Consider the following 24536-nt stretch of genomic DNA (forward strand, 5'->3'; position numbering starts at 1 on the left):
TAAAAAAACCACACACTCGTTTGTTTGCTTTATTGCCTTTGACATTTCAAAAGATAAAAACACTTCCAAGTATCGTGTTCAGAAACACTGTGTGGGGAAAAGTTGGTTACCTCCCTCCACCATGGTCCCCACAGTTATTTTTCATTCATAATTTTTAATAAATTAGAAGTAGAAAAATTACATGCGGCGAGTGTTTATTCGCCAGAAACTGGTTCACGCTCACAAGATTAGGCACGTGCCTGAAAGCGCGGAAAGTGAAAATGCATCTGATGTGGATTGCATCGCAACGCAGTTCCGTTCTTTGTGCACCACAACAACGCCATCAAGGCCGTTGCCACAGCAGATGCCACTGGTATCAAGAGCCATATTCCAACTGCACACGAAAATAATATCACAATAAGACACCGCGTCACTCTTTCCGTCGTCGACGTTGGTCACTCAAGGTGCGCGCAGACACTAGCCTAGTTCACAATGTTTGACACTCCCGCTTAAAGAACCACTCTGGGTGTTAAGAAAAAAATATTTCGTATTATATACAAGGTGCCCCAACTAAGCGCGAATATATTTTTTAAATATATATATATATATCACTTTTTCCGAGATGAAATCAATCGCAATATAGCATATTCTGAAGGGCACTCCTTAGGAGTACATTAGCAAACTCCTAAGGCAATGTCTTAATTAACTTTCAATAATTAACTTTATAATTACAAAAGCTATGAAGTTGTCCCAATGAGAAGATCTGGTCCCCTCGGTCACCTGATACCGGAGCAGTTTTCAGAACAAAAATCCGTTCGATAGATCGTCCGCAAAAAATTCGAGAAGGAACACATTTCTTTCTTTATTTTGTTCATTGCGCATCTTCGGAGACGCGTCTTTCCTTCATCCCCAATGTGAGAGGGTGAAGTAGCACAGTGCCGCCTCATGCGTCGAAGATGAGCTTTAACTTACCGAAACAAAACAAAAACGAATGTATTGGGTGACTGCATCGAAACTGCCCTTATCTTGGGTTGCATTTTCTGCTTCCTTTTAATCTTTTTCCAGGACGCAGGTGGCGATAGTGTGCTCTTTCACCCTCTCCCATTGGGGATGAAGGAAAGACGCGTCTCCCAAGATGCGCAATGAACAAAATAAAGAAAAAAATGGTGTTCCTTCACGAATTTTTTGCGGACGATCTATCGAACGGATTTTTGTTCTGAAAACGGCTCCGGTATCAGGTGACCGAGGGGACCAGATGTTCTGATTGGGATAACTTAGTAGCTTTTATAATTAAAAAGTTAATTACTGAAAGTTAATTAAGACATTGGCTTAGGCGTTCGCTAATGGACTCCTAAGGAGTGCCTTTCAGCATATGCTATATTGCAATTGATTTTATCTCGGAAAAAGTTATACATATATATTTAAAAAGTATGTTCGCACCTAGCTAGGACACCCTCTATATCAACCTTACTCAAAGATTCAGTACGCAAAAGTATAAATCATTACGCGCATCACGAAAGAACCTGCAAAACTTCATAGTTTCAGATTCTCCAACAGCAGGTGACGTCTCCGAAAGCTCTGCCGTCTGTCTCCTAGCAACAGTGGGTAACGCCTTCCCGCTCACCGCCCACCGTTGGAAGGAGTTTTTGTTACCGAAAATAATATTTCTGCTTCTAGTACGTAAAAGAGCTAGACTTTTTGTTTCCGTTTTCTAACTACTTTCGGTACCGGTTTCCAATGTTGTATTTCGTTTCTGTTTTCGTTTCCGAGCTAATAGGAAGTTTATACAACATGACCTTTGCGACGCGGGTCGCTGAAATCGATGACGTACGAATGACCCCCTCACTTCACGACTCTGACCCGCGTGAATAGAATAAACTAACGCACCCAATGTGAGATATGTCTAGGTTTTGATGACGTAAATCAGACACGAGATTTGTCCCAGAGTGGCACTTTAAGATAAAATACGTCATCACATTTAGTAATAGAGTAACGCAGAACTTCACCCAGGGGTATCTGCGCACACCTCTACTGATAATGGCTCACCGAATGACTTGGGTGCAGGCTGCACGCGCAACCTTATGACCGCGCTCTCTACATCTCCTAGGGTGTTGGCTGCAGAACAGTGTACGACCGCCCCGTCGTTTTCAAGGCTCACTGGTCCGAGAGCAATGCGCTGACCATGCCCAAGCACCCAGCCGTCGCGTAGCCAGGTGATATTGTCCGGTGCAGGGTTGGCATTAGCCAAACAGAGAAGGCACAGTATGTCACCGCTATAAACTAAGCCGCTGAAGCCGTGAGTTGTGGTACAGAGGCGTATGGAGGCGGTGACAGGAGGATCTGCACAGACGAGGAAATGTTAGAAGACAAAAGAGGGCAGGTACGATGGCGCGTGCTGACTATAGAAACAAACCCGCGGCAGGGAAAAAGAGATCGAAAGTTCTCAAACACAGCATAATATTAATGACAAAGAGAACGTGCGTGTACCCAACAGCTACATGAGGGGTGCTAAGAGGGAAATGACGCCACGCCATCTGGGGAGAATCACACTAAATAGCTCGACTATTAAGTAGGTCGTGAGCGTGACGCTGATCTCCCAGTTTTCCAGTTTCCAGGAAACCAATTCCATGTGGTGGTCATCATCTCTTGTTGTTGTTGTTGTTCCGTGTGGTGAACTTATTTTCCTGCTTGGCTACCGCTGGGCGTATAGACCACTTTCTGTTTACAAACATGTGGCGTCCCGAGAAGACCGGTTCGAGGTTATATTTTGCTCTGGTTGGCAAGAAGCGGGAAAAACGCGACTGCTGATAGGCCGAAAAGGCTGATAAGGTTGATAGGTGCCCACCAGCATGCTTTGCGCGGCGGCGAAACGTAATCGATGACGTAGGAGTGCAAGTGGTCTATACTCTGCCATAGGCTCTGTGCTGCGGCTATCCCGCACTCATAGACGACCCTCTCTTTACAAACACGTGGCGTTACGAGAAGACCGGTTCGAGGATATATTTTGCTGTGGTGGGCAAGAAGCAGGAAAACTGCGTCGGCTGAGAGGCTGATAAAGCTGATAATGCCTACCAGCATGCTTTGTGCGGCGGCGAAACGTAATCGATGACGTTGGGGCTCAGGTCGTCTATAGGCGGCTTTCTGTTTACAAACATGTGACGTCACGAGAAGACCGGTTCGAGGTTATATCTTGCTGTGGTGGGCCAGAAGCGGGAAAACGTGTCGGCTGATAAATCCCAGAATGCCCACCAGCATGCTTTTCGCGGCGGCGAAACGTAATCGATGACGTTGGGGCTCAGGTCGTCTAGAGACGACTTTCTGCTTACAAACATGTGACGTCACGAGAAGACTGGTTCGAGGTTATATTTTGCTGTGGTGGGCAACAAGCGGGAAAAACGCGTCGGCTAATAGGTCGATAAAGCCGATAGTGGCCACCAGCATGCTTTGCGCGGCGGCGGTACGTAATTAATGACGTAGGAGCGCAGGTTGTCTATAGGAGTGTCCTTGGTGGCTGCGCAGTCACCTGTCCTACGCCGGTGACTATCCTAAGATGCGGAAGTAAGCGTTGATACTATCTCTTTCAGTGTCATATCGTATTGTGTCCGAGTGGCATCGCCATCGCATACGATCTAGCGTGGTATACCATGCAGGGCGCGGTGGACTGCACCTGCGTCACGACACTGCGGCAACCGCATCAAGACAACCAACCACCACGATTCGGGGAAACTGGCGCTATCAACATAAGCAACCCGCGCTAATGCGTTTCGGGATCGGGGAAGCCATGTAGGAAGATATGGTCGGGTACACACGTTCTCGTTGTCATTAAATGGAGACTTCTTCTTCTTCGTCTTTCTCCGCAGTGGCGCATAGCACGGGGCAATTGGCCACGGATCGTGACATGGAGACTTCGAAACGATCTTTGAAAAAAAGAAAAAAAAAACGCTGGACGACGTTTTTGGTAAATCCCGGCTATGGGCATGGTTTCCCACTTTCGCGATGTATTATGCGAAAATATCAGTTAATCCAAGCCGAAACCACAGTCGGGGGAGGAGGTGGCCAAAATTTCCCTTTCCCAGAGCGCCCCCATGAAGCCGACGTATGACGTCACCGGGTATGCAAAAGCAGAAGAAGCACGCGTGTGTCGCGGCCGGTCATAGCGGTTTAGGAGTAACGTTGCGTCATGGGTTCAGGCCATTACGACCCTGTACCCTATTTGTCTGACCCGGAGGAGTGCGACGAAGTTTCTTCGGAGCCACAGGTGGACGTGGACAGCAACCTCCGTGTTGCACGGACGTTTGCCGCCTATGACAAGTCCTCCTTCAGAGCCTCATCTACAATACATATATTTTTTGGTTCTGTCAGACTTGTGTCGATTACCAAAAGAAGAAACATCAGCACCACCTTGTATATTGCATACCTCTGAGTCTTAGTTTGCGTACGCACTCAGTTTAGTTGGCCTGGGAGCACCCGGGAAAAGCGTAGTAACAGCGTGGCTCGGCAACACCTTTCGTTCTTGGAAAACTCCTAGCTCGTGCATCCGACGAGCTCTGTTGTCGAACATCTCAGGTTCGAAATGGTCAGAAGATATTCAACTCTATATCGAATCATACCAGTCTTCCGGAGCGATGCCCACTCAAGGTGGCGCTTTTCATCTTTCGGAAAGCAAAAATAAGCAACACTCGACGTAGAAGTCGACTTGTTGCCGCAAGTTTTGATGCAACCCCTCGCACCACCTCTCATATCATTGTTGCACAAAAAACAAGAAAACTACAAGGCGTTGAATGCACACAAGCACAGATCAAGCGGACATATACACAGTGACGTCGGACGGCCGCCCAGTGTTGCTTGCAACACATCCTTCCAGCGGCGGCTCAGAGCGACCGCTCTTCACAATCCAAAAATAATTTTTGTGACATCCAAGGACATTTTGACAGGAAGTTGCAATGTCACGTGGATTTACGCTTCCGGTCCGAAGTTCTGCTGGAGTCTTATAGAGTAAGTGCGATTTTCAACCTAAAATAAGCTAATGTTCCGGGCGTAAATGCACTAATTCAGCGGAAAAGGGACATATAATGTATCGCATACCCTTGGATCCTGCGCCTTTGGAAAAATGTTGTCAACGTAAGCGAAAATTGAACTAAGGGATGTAGGCACTTGTCACCAAATGTCGTGCTGTGAACTTATCACGTTGAATTGTGCGTGGCTGTGATAAGGTTATCAACTCATAATGTGAATAGAATATTACTAAAGCCACAGCTTCTTCCCAGACTAAAAGAAAACGATTACATGCGTACTATCGTCAGAGTACCGAAGATTGCAGCGTAAAATACTGCCTGCACATTTTGTTGCGCCATATCTGAAATGTTGCCTGTTATCTTTGTTATTTGAAGCGTAAAATTGACCGCATTGTAACAGAACATTTCCCGTAGCAAAAGATTGCGATTTTGAAGCGCACGCCGAACGAAACCGAAACATGCACGACGTGTCACGAAATATTATCTTTGTCGCAAGAAAAGTACGTGCGAAGTATTTGTTACAGTACCTTACTTCTTTGGGGTGCAGGCATTCCCAGGAAAACTCATCTTGGTTGTCTTTTAAGCCAGATGGTAGAAGTTTTGCTTTGCTCCAATTGAGCGCAATTTCGGACCGGAAGTTTGAAGACCCAGCATGCGCAGCGCCACTTCTCAACTTGAAAACCACCCATTCCGTAACTGCGTTCGAAACATGTCAATAACCGTGAAAGTAACAGAAGCCTGCAAAAGAGTTTCTTCCGAAGTCTCCCTTTAAAGGGGTGTTGTGTTCGAGAGATTAGTGTATATCCCCCTTTCCTCCGTTCCGGTTTTATCTCTAGTCAAAATGTCAGAAGGATTGTTGCATTTCATACAAGCTGCAGTCCGAGGTGTTCCCAGATTTTATCTTCGGAGATTGAGGGCGTGTTTTACTCCCTTAACGTATCTTGGTTCCGAGTCATAAGCATCCCGCTTGGAGAGGCTGAATAACTTACAAAGTACATTGAGTATTGTGTCCACCTGCACTGCAGGTTCCATGGGTAGAAGCGTATTGCGTGCTGAACAGCGAAGTCTGCTCCCATGCTGCTCAGGCGTCGGTTCTAAGCGAATGGAAGCTGTGCTCACATTGCCATCCCAATGAACAAATTGTAGTTGCAGTTGAAGCCCTGACAGACTGCACGAAAGAGTTGCCTCCGGATAGGAGCCCCAAGAGAGGCATTCAAGCTCAGCGCTACGTCCAGCTACCAAGGACCCTGTGGACACGAGCCGCACCCAAGCCGGTGGCACTGTGATTACGGAAAGACCCTGGTCACACTTTGACTCGGACTCAGCATGGAGGTCTTACTTAGAATTTGGGGCGAGACGTGAGCCTGCGCTCCAGCTCGTGTAGAGCAGCTGAGTCGAGTGCCTTTATGATGTCGCTTGAGGATCCCTTCAAGAAGAAGCACCATAGGGCCAACACGCCTTTCTACCAGGGATGTCCCGAGCAGGTCTTCCGGTTCGGTGCTCCACAACAGTTCCAGAGCTGTCAGACCTTTTCAATGGGAAACGTGAAACGTGTTATATCTACCTACCGAAGAATGAGAAGACAGAAACATGGATACGAAATATTTGATTTAACTTGGGGTTTTTGAGCACTTGTGCAACGATGGCTATCCATCAAGCACAAACTCAACTGTGTTTGTAAAATCCCAGCATGGCAGTGATACTGTGCTATCTGAAGTGATAAAAGTGCGTAGTGTACTGGGGTAGCCAGTTTGACTTCGTCGAAACTTACATCCCCATTTTTTTCTTTACTCACATCACATCACATCACATCACATCACATCACGCGGATGATGATAAAGACGGTTCCTGGAACTAAACAAAAAATTTCGGTTTTCAGATAAATCCGAATGGTTTGAAATCTTATCGGCGTATAACTTTTTTCGGACAAGTCCGAAAATAGTTATCAGTTGCGTGGTTCTCGGTTACCGCTATTTCGCGGCGTAGCACGTCGAAAAAATGTTCACGATTCAAGAGCGTACCTTGAGGAGGAAGACACGCCAGTTCCATAAAGGCCCCTAGAGGCCACGGACCTTCTGGGTCCGCAGGGCCTTTCACTGCGGTTATACGCGGGGGCGTGCCGATCACTAACAGGCGATGAGTAACGTTGGTCTGTGCACCTCCAATGAACTTGAGAAGGCAGAGATATTCGCCAGAATCCCCTTCTTGGATGTTTCCCAGGCGCAGCGCCCCAGAGGCAGCATTGAAAAGTGTTCGCCCTACCCATCGCGAAGAGGCCCGGGCTGATGTGGCTCGAAACCCGTCTCTGAGACGAGCAGCATACACCAAGTCTCCGTCCTGCGTATCAACAGGACGCAATGAACAAGAACTGTAAAGATATAGGCCTAGAAGGAAGGGGCGTGTCGGATATCTCGAAAGATAAACGCTCAATACGATTTTCACTATTAATTCTCGTGGACCCATTTCTTTCTTGTAATGCTGTCTACGAAGAATTATGGACGTAACAGAGTAGTGAAATCTTACGTCAAGGGGAATCTTATCTTATCAAGGGGAATCGTGAAATCTTACGTGGGGTAGAGTGTCGCCCCTCGCGATGAAACTCTCCATTCATCATCTCAAAATAAAGTTGTTGAAATCTTACCTGTCTGTCCTGCAGTTGTTGTGTTGGGGGGTAACTCGTCACTGTAACTAAGCTATTGTCTCGGTAACTTTTAACTGAACTCGCTGCTTTTGAGGTTCAATAATACCCCTGTCACACGGCAAATTGGATGACATTCGCACTGAATGACATTCGTTCCGTGTCACACGGTGAAACCAGATGACAATACGTGTGAACGGCATTCGCCCAGCGAATGAGTTCGAGGAACTCATTCGCTTTTCCCTCTCGCACCGACCGCGTACGCTCGTCAGTAGAGGGGTAGCAAACACAGCAACGATAAACCGTTTGAAGAAATCAAACACGAATGGAAAGTTGTAATCCAATATCTGATCACGAATTTCATAGCTTTCGACTCGAAGGAAGGAAGGCTTAATGCTGTTTTTCGGAGAACTACGCCCGTTACCAGTCGCCATGTTGCAAAGTGTGGTGCAGATATAGGCTTCCTACTTATCTTTACTTTGTGATGCTTACCCAACTAAGCGTCGTCGAAAACTCAACGATTTTGTGAAATAATTTAATGTACCAGTATAATGCTGCATATATATGTTCGACCCCGGTGTCTCAATTATCGACAGCGACATCATTTGCGAATGACATTCTGTTTCTTCGTGTAGCTCGATGCAATACAAACGAATGACATTCGGTGCGACTGTCATTTGCTGGGAATGCCATTCAGTATGCCATGTGACAGGGGTTAAGGAACTCCTTGAGGAACTCGTTCTTTTTTTTTTTTTTTTGTAACTTTGTCAAAGTAACTTGGAGAAAGTTCCATGTTCCTTTTGTTTGATTCTAGCCTACAAATATCGCGAGTTAAGTTCTCCCTCCCTGGTGAGACGACAGCCACATGCACTGAGAGCTGGAACCAGAGACTTCAGTATGCCACCATGCAACTTTTCTGCTCTCTTTCGCTTCTGCTGATCCACATGAACGCCGGTCAAAACAGAACAGTGTACGGCGCGTCTGACTCCATTGTTGTTACGCGGCGAACGTTACAAAATCTGTTTTGACCATACATTAGGATGCTCAAGTGACACTCATCGTAGCGACGAGCAGTGTATTTATAATCACAGAGGGCGCTGTGCAGCAGGATTAAATAGGGAGCACAGTATTTTGGGAGTTAATATTCGGGAACCATAGGATTAAACCTTTACGCGGTTCTGCGACATCCTAAACTTTCAATGCCTGCTTTGTGCTCCGTCGAAGCACCATATTTCGAGACCAAAATGATCACATCCCTTCCCACAGAAGCACATAAAGGCAGGTTTCTTTCGTAATATCAGATATTTGTATAGTTTTCTTATATCGAAACTATTATAAAACGTCCTGCACCGTCCATTGTGAGATCAATATCTGAACCAATTGTAGAAAGGCCAAGAACTAAAAAGTGTATATCAGGTAGCAAGTAACTTGAAAGTAACATGCTACTTTTCCAAACTATAGGAACTTCAAGCTCAGTTTTATTACCTGTTACTTCTTTAGTAACTTGTCCTGCTTTGAGAAATAAGCCAAAGTTTATTGGAGTGCCTGCTCAAGAAAGAGATGTGAGTTCTGCTGCGCTGGCAACGTGTCATTGCACAAAGGACTGTTGGATCGGACTTTCTTACGCAAGGGAAGGAAAGGATTCGGCCGCTACCTGATATACTCTTCCAACGAGACGGCAATCTCTTTTGCGCAAAACAAATTCGAGCAGACTGTCGCACGACAACTTGTACAAGATATACCTCACCTTGTACCAGGTGACGGAGTCTGGAACGGGTCGCATCGGACATGGTAACGTGGCCGTCGAGCCCACGGAGAGCTCCAGAACCTCCGTCCTCACAAGGACGACGAACAGTGGCAGTACGATAATGCTGGGAGGCATCGCGTTTCTACGGGATGCGGTTGCTTCCGTGGGATGCCCACTTAGACCTATTAACGCATGGGCCGCAGCTGGCCAATCATCGCTCTTAGATACCTCATGCGCAGGTAACTTTAAGAGGGACTTTACCAGGTCTGCCACCGCACGCATATTAAGCGGCTCTTTAAGAGAGTTTCTAAGAAGCCGTTGCAAGTTTATGTAACTACACATTACACAGAGTCAAGAAGGCGGCCCATCGTGGAAATTTTCGGAAAGGATGCTGAACTAGGTAAGTCAGTACATACCTGATTACTGTTAACACTTTATATTCGCGCTAAGGCTTTAGCCGCAGCGAGTTTTGCTTGAATATCACTGTCGTTATTTTATTACATTAATTAGTCTCGATTTAACTATAAGAAAATTTGCTGCAAACATTTTGCAACTATTGCCGGTGGAAACGCCTAATAGCTGTGTTCAACGTAAGAACGGCGTTGTGGCTCTTTGGATCAGCGTTTTGTCGCCTGAAATACCGTAAAAGACACGGTAGACAAGATTCATTCATGTTCAGTTAACGCTTCGCAAGCGTTATTAATCCTGTGGGGCGAACAAATTTTACGAGGCGGCCTTTTGTTTAGCCATTTTCTTTTTTTCTTTTTTTGCGAGTTAGAACCGCGAAGCAGCTGTACCTGCCAGTGCTGCATATAGGAGTGGATAGGTAAGAGAGAGGAGATGAGGAAGGTGTGGGAAACAGGGGGAGTTATAGCTAGCGCCCTATCCCGACTTCATAGTGGAATATACTGACATCTGCCTGGAAAGTCTGCCAGAACACTACAAGAACAACTCGTACAGCAAGGAGAGTGACAGGACTCGACCCCGCCACCTTCCAGACTTTAGCGTGACCTTGGAGCAGCCACCTACCATCGGATGTTATATCCTCAGGTCATGCCGCTGATTAATACGAAACTTAATTGTTATTTTTTTCTAATCATCCACCCAAATATATTTTAATTTAGCTTTGCTGAATTCAGCCCGTAAACATACAAATGATCACTTGAGTATCAAATCTAATCATCGACATAGTGAATACCGGCCGCTACACGTCGCCACTGCAAAACTGAGGCGTCAGTATAATCAACTAACCAATATCCAACGAAACTCACTAACGAAATAGCAAACACGCACACAGGAAAGTCTTAACTGAATTCGTCAATATAGCGTTCCAGACGTTTCTTCTATTGTTGATGTCGTATGGATACTAAGCTTCGTATCCCTGTTTACCGAGTAAGAAGTCACGCAATGGAATCGTTACTTTCGTGGAACGCTATAAAATCCACTCCGCAGCCAACTATTGTCTGCTCCCCGTTGTGACCAGACGAAAACAAACTGAACTAGAGGCGACGCCAAAATGAGATTGATGGCGTGTCGAGACAGCCCAGATCAATGTTTACGTCCGTGACAAAGGCTGGTCCAAGCTACCAGCGTCGATTTGCAGCGTTAAGGCTAAAGTTCCACGTTGACGCGTTGATCAAACATATCAAGCAGGGGCGTAACACGAAACGGTGTCGACGACAATGACTGTAGAATTGATTTATTAAACTTCCGGCATGCATCGCGTTAAGCTTGCCAGTTTGTCTGTCGACGAGCTTTCTCGGAACGCGTCTGTTTATAAGGCAAGTCAGAGCGTGACACGAGCACATTCGTAGTTTAGTTTCTTGGTTGCCAGATTCCGATAAAAGTTGATTCCATTTCTAAACACGAACGATCAATACACCGTGGCCTGCCGAACGTTCGGCCTCAACTAATACTATTTCGAGCAAAGTAGAGGTGTTCGATTCACCAGAATGTGGGGGAGGGAGCTCTTTCCTTTCTTTCTGCGCATTCTCTCGTCATCATTCGGGAGTTCTAGAATATAGGGTCCCCGTGAATAAGGGACCCAAAGCGCAAACGCTATAATGAACGCAGCGGCTTCTCCCCGCGCACGGCTTACCGTATTTACTCGCATATATTGCGCACCCCTAGTTTATCACGAAAAATGACAAGGAAATAAAAAAAATCGCGTAATTTGCGCGCCCGCGTTTTTGCGCGAGTGCGCATATCAGGCGGATGTGGCCGGATATAAGGCACGCGCGTCTCAGTGACCGCAGCGATAGCTTTTCGCAACGCCGTCAGTGCTGCCGAAGTTATTGCGGTGCTTTTGTTTGATTTGCGCACACTTTCGGGTGATGGTCCACTGACGCGATGGACGATACTGTCACTCGAACTACAAAACGCGGAAATAAACGCTGGACAAACACGCTATGTCAAGCCTTACAGCACAACATGACAAAGTTGGCAAACATAGCGTGCTTTCGGTTGTCAAGTGCGATTAGCGGCGTCTTCCAGCAGCGTCGCAGCATCTCGACGTATTTCACCGGTAGATGAGCGGTAGTGGGCGGACATTTTGCCTTCCGACCACCGGCGGTTGCGCGGTATTTGGGTACTTCTTTGGCGCTTGTGCAATGCAGTGATAACGTCAACATTGGCTCTACTGAGAGCCTATATGATCGGCATACTAAATTTTTTAAATGTTGCGCTGTTTTAATATCGTAACAATTAGATAGTTTTAGATAGTTAGTAGTACTAGATAGTTTTCATTACGCAAAGCGCTGCGCTTGCGTTCCTCCATTGCAGCGTTGCGACGGCTATGGACCACGACTTACAAAAGAAAAAGAAACCAACAAATCAACAAAAGCGTCGTTAGCGCCAGAAATAATTGGTATAATAGAACAAACCTTCTCCAACTCTTATTATTTTTGCACGATGTGTTATTGCCGTTCTCAAGTGACACGTTCACGCGGATCCCCACCGGTCGCAACAGCGACACAAGCCAGCTTTGGGGACCCACGCTATTATCGCAAAAAATAGCGCGCGCTGACGTGCGTGCACGTACTGTGTACCGGACGTGCTGTAGCGTGCGAGTGCCGATACCCGACGCGTGGTTTGTGTTCTGGTATGGTTCTAGATATGCGGAGTGACAACGACGCTATTTCTTTCGGGCCCCTTTCGCCTATTATAAAACTTAGCGTCCCCCTCATACTAGACACAACGGCAATGGGGCGATCTTCTGCTCTTTGAGAGGAGAATTCCTCCACATGGTCGTCATAATTTAGTTGTTGTACTTCTCGCAATTGTACAAAGGATACCAGCTCCCGTGGAATAGTGGTTAGGAATAATCGCTTTCCAAATTCCACGCCGAGACTGGGAGATGACACGGCTTCGAATCCTCTCACAGGCTGTGCTGTCTGAGGTTTTCCCTGGGTTTTCGGAAGACTTTCCAGACGAATGTCGGCACAGTTCCCTCTGAAGTCGGCCCAGGAAGCATACTAACCCCCTTGTCCATCACTCCTTCCTGCTCTCCTCTCTCCATCTGTCCACGTCTGTCTGTCGCTCATAGCCACAGCTGCTTCGCGGCGCAAACACACACACAAAAAAGGAAATAAGGGAATGATCCTAGCAACTCACAAACAGCTCTTGCCGAGCGCATGAAGCTGTTAAATTATACTTTTCAGGCTCAAGTACAACTGTAAGCGAACTAAAACACTGAAATCGAAAAGTGTCTCTCACAATTCATTCTACATCTCGAGCCATTTAGTAATATCCCTACTGGTACAGTTGCTGTATGCAAAGAAATATTGCACAGCGTAATGTAACGCGAAATACCAGCGTTACGCGCCCGTAAAGCGTGCTTTGTCTGCTTCACGCCAGTGTTTCGCGGGGAAGCAAACTCAAGAAATGTTAGGGATTTCGAAATAGTTTTCTGTGTCCAATATGCGTACCTCGAAAGTGCAACGAACGTGCAAACCAATCGGGAGGGAAGTTCGATTGGGGACAGGAATCATTTATAGATGCGCCTTATTTATGAAGGGCGGATCGGCTATTCTGGAGATCCGGGTTCCTTGTTTCCCAGAACAGAAGAGAACAATTTCTTATTGATTGATTTTTTTTTTATCCGCACGACTTATTCAATATTTCAGGTACACGGCTGGAGGTACCTGTTGCGTGTTATTACAAATTCAAAGGGAACGGAATTCGAGAGAAAATTCGAGAGAGAGATACAGAGTCTGGGACGGAATTCGATCAGAGTTATGCTCGACTAAAAGTTACATGTAGGTGCCATACGAAAAATTTCATCCAGCAGAGTGGCTGATATTTTGAGATTAACTAGAAAAGCGAACGGCATTTTTACATCCGGTTCCGATTTTTTTTTCTCTCGTTTTCTATTACATCACATTACATCACGGCATGTCAACACGAGCTACCGTACTTTGTTGGACATCACGAGAGTGTGTGACCGAAATAAGGGTGATTGAGGACTGTTATGAGATATCGTGAAATATAGACCAATTTCCCCGCGTGATGTCACGGCTTGCGGCGGCGCTGCGGTCAGCAGATCGTCTGCTTGGTGTGGGCAAAACAGCAATCAATTGGAGTGGTTAGAGTCACCGTTTTCACGCAAAGTGGGCATGCCGCAAAACCGTGTGTCCTTCGGGTACACAACTCGATGAGAAAAACGGGTGGCGAAATCACTTTTCATCAGTTTCCGCGCAACGCAGAACGAAGAAATCGTTTAATTGTGAATCGTTTTTGTGTGTTGGAATCGTTTTGATCGGTTAGGTTCGGCACGGTAGCAAATCAACGCTGTTTTCAGAAACGTTCCGATCAGACGGCTATATCAGGCTATATAGCACAATTGTAAATATAATTGTCCGCGAATTTAACTGAAATATTTTGCACGGTGACACCGAACAACATAACAAAGCACGTGACAGCGTTGGTATAGCTCCGTTTTGAGCCCGGTCTATCGTTTCCTCTAAACAGGGAAGCGTTCTTCTTTTTTTTTTACTCTTTTTGAATGGCACCATCAGGCTGTTGCACAAGTGTCGAAGACTCAAGAAGCTTCGAACAAAAGACATCCAACACATACCGGAAGCACAACGGCATTCCCGCCTCTATGCACGACTTGACTCGCGAGCTTTCTTGACAGGGTGTGCATATAGCGACTATGACCACCCGTATCTCTGTTTGCCACAAAGGCTATGGCCATTGTCGGAAGCGCGGTTGCAGAGGACGCATATTTCCTCGGCAATCCCGCGGGGTGTCTGCGGTACCCGATAAGCGACCCCGAGCTTCTCCATGGCTAAGCCTATATTGATTTGGTTGACTTCGAAAAGGCCTGTTTGTGTAAGTGAACACCTTGTTCCTGGTACGACGTAGTTGACTTTATAGCATAAAATTAAAAACAAAAAAATGGAGTGACGATAAACTGTAAAGGACATTATTTTCCAAACCACAGCAGGGTTCTACATATACTACACACATGATTCGCGTAGGCAAGACAGGCATGCTGCACTCCTTCGGCGAATACTGCTTCTTGTTATTTCAATGTTGAGCGTAGACGGCCGTGTTTGGCGCGGTTTTCTCCGTTTGAAACGACTAATTCACGACTCCACTATGAGAGGGCGCAACAACACCCCGAGCGCTAGGGAGCCTCGAGGCTCCCTGCCGAGCGCATGCCGTGTACAGTGCATGCTTGAAGGTGAAAGTGAGTGAGAAAGGGGGGTTACATGAAGTTGGAAATTATGCGATCCTGAAAGCATTATAGAAAGCAGTCGTTTGTTTTCCCTTAAAAACAATGAAAGGGTAGGCTTTCTTTCTTTCACCTTCGACAGTCTCTTAGCACCACTCCAGACTAGACAGCGAACAACACACATGAATGCTACTCAGTAAGCAAAACACCAGCGGCGTTAAGGCGTCCCGCTCGTTCGTGCTAGCCAAGGCCGTGCTGAAGACTGGGAGGTGGTGGGTTCGAATCCTACCACCGGCTGTGCTGTCTGAGGTTTTCCCTGGGTTTTCCGAAGACTTTCCGGACGAACGTCGGAACAGTTCCCCCTGAAGTCAGCCCAGGAGGCATACTACTCCTTCCCCACACCCCACGCCTTCCTGCCGCTCATAGCCACAGTTGCTTCGCGGCGCTAACACGATGTAAAAGAAAGAAAGAAGGAAAAGAAACAAGAGAGAGAAAAAACATTAGGTGCCGTAATGTTCAGAGGAGGGCGATCATACATTATCTGAATAACCTATTATTTCAGGTATTTATTTCCAAGTGCCCACGAAGGACGCGAATCTGGGTAATGGTGCACACGTACACACACACACACACACAAAGGAAAAAAAAAGCGAGAGCAGAAAATTATGCCATTAGTGATATCCTGCATTGCGTTGCGCTAGCTCGTGTGCAAAACAAATCTTAATAGGATTCCTGCCATGTTTTTCCTGGAGATAAATCGCGGAGCGAGCACGAACTCTGTTAGGCGCGAACCTAATTTGTGGATGGCAGTTTTGTAGTTTATTCAAGTGCTGCAAGAACGGCGTATGTGCGCTTGTAACGTTTTCTGGAAGACGAACTCAACGAGACTTCATCGTGTTTCACCTTGTTTCGTGCTCGTTTTTTCTTATCCTCCCTAGTCTCAGGTTTTTCGTTAGGGTATCTTTGTCCTCACTTCGTCTTTTTTTTTTTTTTTTTAAGCAATTCTTTTTCGCGCCAATGAGCCTGCGGATGTCTTAGCGGTCGAGCGTGGCAGCTAAGAACGGGGCTGCTATGCCATTGCTCTATGCAAACAGTGTGGATCAAGCCCGGGGCTTTTCCCCAAACGTAACGAGAGTATGGAGTCGTGAGATTGGCTGAGGAAGACTAATATATTACATAAGTATCTCGTGCTGCTGTTTCGCTGTTGTGCTTCTGCACAATGCCGGAGTAGGAAGTCCATCCGAATTGTCGCTCTTATCGGCCGCCAGGGTGAGCGAAAAACAGTCTTCAATTTGGCGCCAGTTCTATACGTGCTCCGGTGAGCATGGTCATTCAATCTCTGCACAGTAGCTTCGTTAACGTCCAGAGAGGACCGTGTGCTCTCGGACGTCTTCGCTGTGGGAAATAATAGGAGTCGCGCGAGCGGAGTCGTAAAACGCGTTTCGCTTGGATGGAGGTGAGAAATTGGGAAGAAATGTGTCGATGTCCTCTGTGTCTGCCGGATATAAACTCACACTATAGCAAAGACAGAATAAGAGCTGGAAGCGCATTACGGAGGTTGTGACTTATAGTTATTGACCTTGGCTGATGTTTGTTGCTGGCTTGCTAAATATACACTCTTAGAAAAATGGCTAGTAAAAGGTAGTAACGACTGCAGTTACTACCCACGAAGTGCGTTACTAGTTGGTCACCAACTGAGTACTAGCTAAGAGTTGTGGGAAGCAGTAAATGCTGCCGTTACTAGCCAGAAAGTTTTGCTTAGTAGCTGTTACTAGATCGATACTTATGTTTCCTACATGTTATTTTGTGCCCGTTAATTTGTGATGTAGGCAATATTATCCGAGTTAAACGCTAATTTGATTTAAAAACACACGTGTTAGTAGAGTAGCATTTTATTCAATACGGGAGAGACCTACGGTAGCGTATTATTTACTCCTGGGACAACCGTATGCGCGCGTCCACACCCAAGAAGTCGCTTCGCGGCTGGTGGCGGCTTCGTAATCTGAGAAGTTGCGATGCATTATATCAGTATCTGTTGTCCAACAAATGGCAGTCTGCTAGGATGAGCTGTCCTTTTTCGTTCACACCCATGCTTTGGGAATGTGAGTTTGTGTAGGCGCAGTCTCCCCCGTGTACCCCCCTCCCCCCACACACCCACCCACAGGTAGAGGTGACAGATCTTCGTATGTTTGTGGCTACTTCTATATACAAGTTGGCAAATATATTGGCGCTGAAAAAAATTAGCATTCCCTTTTTCCGAAATTATGCGTAAGCCGTGTATGCTTTTTTCTTTTCTTTTTTTACCAGTGTACACTTTGTTATTTTCACTAGGTGAAGGTCGCGCTTTTACTAGCCACAGTCAGTGCTATCAGCTAAGAGCGACTTATGGAGGTAGTGCTCTTTACTAGCCTCTTCAGTTAGTAAATGTGACTACCGCCACTTTTACTACCTACCGTTACTAAGATCTTCGTGGCTGGTGTGACAAGTAAGTGCTTAGTTTTTAGTTAGTAAGCAAGAGTGTATATAGGTGGAAGGAGGAACGTTAACAATAACATAGAAGCGAAGCTGGTCACCGTTACGAATGCATTTTCTGCAAGCGGTGGTGGGGGCATGTAAAGCGCCATGTTGTGTGAAGCGAATCACAGCTAATTTGGAGAACTTCCCGTTCAATCGGCGTCAGCTACGGAAAATGGTTACTTCCAAAGGGAGTCTAGGCATATGAAGACGCTAGTTTTCTCCGCATTCGTTTCAAACGGGCCAGTTATGCAGTATTTATAAAAGTTAAAGTATTTAGTCGCGCTTCCAGAACCCGTGCGACTATACAGTGCGTGACAGTTGCTTCGGTGCTGTTCCCAGGAAGATTTTTTTCTTAAAATTGCTTCGGGTTATCGGCGCCTATCAACCATCACGAGCGGGTTTTAGTGCATCGGAAGAATTCTGCGAAAACGATACTTATCAAATCCAAGCTTAGCAATGTGACGTCACTCGCTCCAAAGAAAGACGAAGATTGGCTTATCATATTTCCGGAACTGCTATCGCGAGCACTTTCCGATGTAACTAAAACTCCATATCTGTTACGCTATCAGGGAGTTTGAATAAATCCGAAACACTCTACGAAAACGATACGATAGACGACGCTCTGTTTACAAACATGTGACGTAACGAGAAGACCGGTTCGAGGTTACATTTTGCTGTGGTGGAAAAGAAGCGGGAAAAACGCGTCAGTTGATAGGCCGATAAAGCTGATAATGCCTATAATTATGGTGGCGAAACGTAACTGGTGACGTGCAGGTCGTCCATAAAAGAAGCTGCGGACTAAAGCCTCAGCCACGTGATGTCACGTGATGTGAGTTACTTCAAAGATGGATCGTCATCGTCATTAAAACACAATTAAAATCATGCTTTCGGAACTGTAATCGGGAACAGCTTTCGATCAACAAGAAAAAAACACACAGCCATGATCTCACTCACTCTTATCTCACTCATGATCACTATTCACGTCATATAGCACTGACACGTTATACAGATCAATATGGCGCTCGCCCTTTTTGTGACTGTTCCTCACAGAAAGCACCGCCACGCCCACTTGAATCATGAATGTAATTTCTAATAAGTAGCTCACACCGAAGCGTAGGGTCCGTTGCCCTTTCTGGAACAATGTCGCTCTCTCGGAGACTATACAGCGTGGTCTCCTCTTGAACCGATTCATATGAACCGGTAACCGAAATCTCATTTTTCGGTTCAAGTTCCGGTTTCGGTTAATTGCCGAAGGTGAATTGCTGTTACGTTCCGATTACGGTTCTTGAAAAAAAAAGAAAAGGTTCCAAGCGGTTTTCGGTCCCTGAGTTCGCGTATCTGCTGTACGTTAAATATAGCGCAGTGGTGACATCACCGTCACGGCACACGCCAATTCGTTTGCGCAACGACGTTCTAGAGGGCGGAATCTTTCTCTTTTCTCAGGTAAGTGCCGATGGAAGACATAGATTGCGAGTGATCTCACGCGACCGGAAGGGTGCGCCACTTAGCGTCACAGTTTGTCAACATATGTGGGTTGACGACAAGCAGATGTTTGTTCTTCGCACTTCACGTCCGCCGCTACTCCATCATCGCACCTTCAGGTCCTATACGAGGCAGGCGGCGCCTTTCCAGGAAGGAAAGTTAACTTGGCACTTATGTCCATCACGTCGTAGATGATCTATCCGTCTCTATCGCGTCACACACGTGCCATTTATGTGTCGCTCTCGATCAAAAAACAAGAAAAAGAAAAAAGCAGAAGGACACACAGGTCGCTGGGATGGAAGAATGCGCCATCAGGAATCGCTCCAAAGACTGTTCTCTCTCTGAGTATTCTGTGACGCTCTTCGTTTAAGAAGAACTGAGTTATTTTATTAAAATGAAACAACAACAACTTTATTTTCGGTCTTGGAGAGTGGGGAGTTTCATCGCAACAGGCGATACTCTACCCCAGTGCTTGGTGGAATGGGGGGAATAAAATAACGAGCCCCTTTACAATAACGATCGAAGTCCGATGGTGTCCAGAAATGTCAGAAGAGCTTTGAGCGCAGAGCGTTGCTGGGCTGGATTGGGCCAGGGACCAAGCAATTTCGGTAGGGAGAAAGGGCCAGAGTCCAGCTGACGAAGAGACTCGGAGAGTGTGATTCGGGAAGGTTCGTAGTGAGGGCAATGAAGAAGAATGTGCTCCAGATCCTCAAGAGCACCACAGTTGCAACAGGTGGGAGAATCAATTTGTCTCAAGCGGTAACGCCACTGAGCTGTAAAGGCCACATCGAGGCGCATGCGGTGGATTAATGCAGCATCCTGACGAGATGTGTTTCGTGGCATGCGGAAAGCGAGCATGGGATCAACCCTGTTCAACATAGAGGGGGGAAGAATGTCGGTTGTCCGTTGGCGGGAAGCCAGGGGTGTCACTAGACGTCGCAGAATTGAACGGCGGTCTCCTCTGAGCAGAACAATACGGGTCCGGTTCCGAGACGAGAGTGCTGCTTCTGCGGCGCTGTCGGCCTGCTCGTTCCCCACGACACCACAATGGGCTGGAACCCACTGGAGAACGAGCCTGTGGCCTGCGGCGTAGATAGTGTGGTAAGCCATTAACACGTCGGTGACTAGGGGTGCGGATGGGCCTCGTATGCCGGAAGTTTCAATTTAAAATTAAAATCAGTTTTTGCTGCTTCTCCTTGCTTATTGTTTTCCTTGTTTTTTTTTGGGGGGGGGGAGGGGACAATTCACCAGTGTCATTTAGAAGGACTAATGAGGAGTCAACTTTATTAGAGAAGATAATTTTGCATGGGTACATGACTTTTAACTTACTCATAGCGTAAAAAGCATTCCCTGTTTATTTTTACTTTATTTTCGTTGTTTCATTTCTTTGGTCTTCTACTTTTACTTTCCTGTCTTACCTCTTTGGAGATTATCATGCCTTGTGGGGTAGTCTGACATCCCGTTCGTTCGTACTTTTAGCATATTTTCGCACACCATGGCTCAGTTAATTTTTCGCCAGGAAACACGTAATAATGATCATCGCCTAGACTGTAAGGAATGCGCGGTTGCACTTGACATTTTGATGTTAGTCGCAGCACTTCCATAGCAATCACGCAGAAGCAAGGGCCAGTTCTCACTTGGCGACGCCCGACGCGGCGTCGTGAGCGGGCGGCGGAAATAGACGCGCATTTCCGGAGTCGGGAGAGGAGAAACGTCGAGCAAAAAAAAAAAAAAAAACTGCCTTGCCGACCTTCTTTCACGATGTCGGCGAGAGCTGCCGAGAACGACAGCTGGCGACCAATTAGGTGACAGAGAAAGGCCACGCCTCCTGATTTTTCGTCTGCTTTGGATGGACGACGGAATGCCAAAAATCGTGCGCGCTGACGGGGCGGCGGAAATGCGCCTCTACTTCCGCCGCGCCCGCTTACGACGCCGCGTCTGGCGTCGCCAAGTGAGAACTGGCCCTAAGTGTTGACTTGGAACATGGTGCAAAGTAAATGTTCCCAGGCTGGAGCACACAATGAGAAAAACATAACTCAAGCTCTAATGCCTTAGAAGATGAACAGTAGACATGTGGCTTCTTCGACGACTGCCTAATTCTACACTGGTAGTTTGATTGGGAGGAGACTGAAAATACTAGCACTATGTACTCGAACTATATACCAATGAACTGGCTGCGTAAAATGCGTAAAATGTTTTAATAACCTGTTACGATTTGGGGCGAAGATTAGATAGGGGCCGAGTTGATCAGAGGCAACTCTAGGCAACGTCCAGTAAAAGTGTGTGCAAAAATTAGGAACGAAGACGACATCATGATGGACAGATACGAGGAAAATATCGCGCATACTTTTATTGCGAAAATCTGCAATAGCCACGTCACGTGACTTGACAGGCCCCACAGCTTCCTCCATCTCACGTCCTGCCACCTCTTTCGCTGTTCGCGACGCCTCGCCGGACATGACTCGCTTTCATCGACAGCGACACTTTTCTTCATTTTTTCGGCGACATTTCTTTTCATGCTGTGTATAGAGAACAGCTCACGCATGTTGGAGCAAAGTTGGTCCACACAGAGGACCTATCCGGGAGTTGAGTGAAGCGTGTAGCGTCTCTGTAACGCCCCAAATGCGCCCCAGATATCGGGAGCCGGACAAAAGGTTATAGGGGAGGATGACAACGGAAATGAAGAAGGCGCTGCTGGTAGTGCAGCTTGCTCAGGAAATAGAGTCCCACAGAAGCGACAGCTTCTGATTGAAAAGGGGCGGGGGGGACGCTGTCACCCAGCTGGACCGACAGTGAAGCTTGTCACCGTGACACCCGTCGCGCAGTGTCCCCCTATAATAGCGCTGGGCAGCTTTAGAATGGGTACTCAAGCGCGATGGAGCCTCAAAGAGATAAGGGGTTGTCACTGCCCACGTCCACACCCTAAAGCAGAACTTAGCTGCACAACACGCTCTGCGCCGACCGTTGCGTCGAATGATACAGTTATCGCCTCTAATTTGAGCAAAGCGAGGGCATACGCCTTTCTGTGGCAATTAACGCGTATCCAAACTGCTAGAGAAGAGCACGAAAGAGAACGATGTCATTCCGAACGACGCTTGGTTCTGTGTGGGTTACGCGATAAAGATTCAATTCAATTTATTTTCCGAAACGGAGGAAGGAGGAGCAAAAAGCCAGTCAAGATCTGTCCTTAGAGGTTAGAGTGTACGGACAGCAGTTGGTATGGACAGCCTCGAAGGAAATGTCTTCCAAGTACACTAGAATCCTTTAAATGAGATCCTACATTCTGAGCATGCCTTGAATGGACTGCCTCCATGAACAACGCGCGTGCCTAAGATTCGTGCGCAGCTGCGCACCGTGCGCTACGTTTTAACGCGCGTTCCCACGGAGAAGCACGCGTTTCACTTTGTCCCAGTCGCAATTCTGCTGACGTCACCAGTGTGACGGACACGGAGCGTGTCGCGTAGAGTTCGCTTTCAACGTTGCCAACCGTGTTCCCTGTGTTGCGCGTCGCCTGTTTCGGGTGAACTCCCAGCGGCATGGCCGGACGTGCAAAAGCGTCTGCTCGTTGGTGGTAGCCAGCACAAGGTCGTGCTCAAGACCGCGAGGTGGAGGGTCCGAATCCTACCAACCGTCTGTGCGGTCTGAGATTTTCCCTAGGTTTTAAGGCGGACTCTCCAGACGAATGTCGACGCAGTTCCCCTTTAAGACGGCCTACGTCGCATACTAACACCCTGTTCTAAACTCCCTCCTGCTGTCGCCTCTCCGTCTGTTCACATCAGTACGTCGCTCAGAGCTACACTGATTCGCATCGCTAACGTGAAATCAATTAATCAATCAATCAATCGAATTCACTTGACATCACTTAAGAGAAATATAACAATATAAACAATTTTACGATGAACACTGATTTCCCGAGTTACGGGCGGAGTCGCGCCTTGAGCCAATATCGCACCAATATTACGTGGCGCGACGGGTACATATGAGAACGCTGCGAACCATTCGTCGCGAAACACCTCAGACTCCGTGGCTGCTCGTTCGACGGCGTCTTATTAACTTCCAAGCTGCCGTCCTCTCCTGCAGCAGGAGTTATGTCATCGCAGCTGATATCGGCGGCCAGACTCATAACAGTAAACTCGCTTCGAAGACCGACGTCTCAGCAGCCGTCCTTTACAAGAGTAGTAATCAATACCGACCTCTTTCGAAACTTGTTCAACACTCTCAACGACTTGGCCAACTCCGTAACGTGCCTGCAGACGTGCCATCCCCTAAAGGAGTGCCGTGGTTGAGTGCACCAAAAGTTTTCGGCTCGTTGCCGACGAGGGTGTCGCTGTCGTAAAAGGGCCTATCTACAAGCTATGAAAGGGGGGGGGGAGAGGAGTAGGTAATTGCGAACTGATTGTCACGTCTGTGCATCCGAGCGTGACGTGTCGCTCCAATCCTTCTCCCGGTAGAACTTGCCGAAAGGCGTCTCTTGTGGAAACGCGTCGTTCTGCGCTCGCAGGTTTGCGACATTTTACGATTACGCTGTTCTACGTTTATCTTGCCTTATTTTATAACTGCACTGAACGCACAAAGAAAGAGAGAAAGGAAAGCTGCAACGGGAAACGTTCTAGGGCCCACCAACAGTGTATGTCCGTCCGTGGCTTTATGGGGCCAACTATCACGTGACACCATATGTGTGACGGCCCAACAAAAGTTACCACGTGTTCCGCACAATGCTGAACGATGCAGCACACTTTTATTTAGTTTTAATTCAGCGTCAGCACCGCGAAGCAGCTATGGCTGTGGGCGGTGTACAGACGTGGATAGATTGTGGGAATATCCTCGAAGAGGAAGAAAGAAAGGTGTGGCAATAACGATGATGTTAGTCTGGTAGAAGTGCAAGGGTGCAGGCGAGCTGGTACATTGTAAAAAACAACGATAAAACCTGAGACCCGGAACAGAAAAAAAAAGGACACTTTCATTGATGTGGTTCATTACATCAATAACACATTGTACCGCACGCCCAGAATACTGAGGCAAAACAATTATTCTTCTATATGTCGTACTTAGCGAGATACAATCCCTATGGAAACACACTCCCGAGCAAAGCGCAGGCGTCACAGAGCTCAAAGTTGCGTCCATTCCCATTGGCAGCCGTAAGCACGTGACCTCCTGAGCGCTGCGTCACTGGCGTCGGCTAGGGCTGTGATATCAGAGCCGCATGAGTTTCGGTATTCATGGTGCCCATTTTCACCGCTTCTATTACCCTCTTCGCTGTGAAACCTTCAATGCAGGTTCACATCGGTGCAAAGAACCGTACTTTACGTTTATCTGAGATAATGTGGGATGACCTGTCGCAACCTCCTTTAGCAAAAGCAAAGCATCGAGCTCGGGTTGTGTGGTGGCGTTCGGTTAGACCAGGAATTTACCTTTATAATCCCAAAGGCCACATCTTACCCACCCACTCTCGTCGATGAAAGATGAAAGTCACTGAAAAGG

At 47.0% G+C, this 24536-nt stretch overlaps 1 protein-coding gene across 1 annotated transcript in view; it reads right to left on the reverse strand.

Annotated features, from left to right (window-relative positions):
- Positions 1-15: 15 nt before the first annotated feature.
- The window catches only part of LOC135394087 (synaptogenesis protein syg-2-like), a 186334-nt gene continuing 161813 nt past the window's right edge, over positions 16-24536 (reverse strand). Inside the window, exons 2-6 of the mRNA XM_064624580.1 lie at positions 7016-7331; positions 6334-6522; positions 5984-6274; positions 2026-2319; positions 16-373 (exon numbers count right to left, since the gene is read on the reverse strand). Of these exons, the coding sequence (XP_064480650.1) occupies positions 228-373; positions 2026-2319; positions 5984-6274; positions 6334-6522; positions 7016-7331 (1236 nt within the window). The 3' untranslated portion in view covers positions 16-227. The remainder of the gene's footprint in view (positions 374-2025; positions 2320-5983; positions 6275-6333; positions 6523-7015; positions 7332-24536) is intronic.

This window comes from Ornithodoros turicata, chromosome 5, assembly GCF_037126465.1.
Source record: "Ornithodoros turicata isolate Travis chromosome 5, ASM3712646v1, whole genome shotgun sequence".
Lineage (NCBI taxonomy): Eukaryota > Metazoa > Arthropoda > Arachnida > Ixodida > Argasidae > Ornithodoros > Ornithodoros turicata.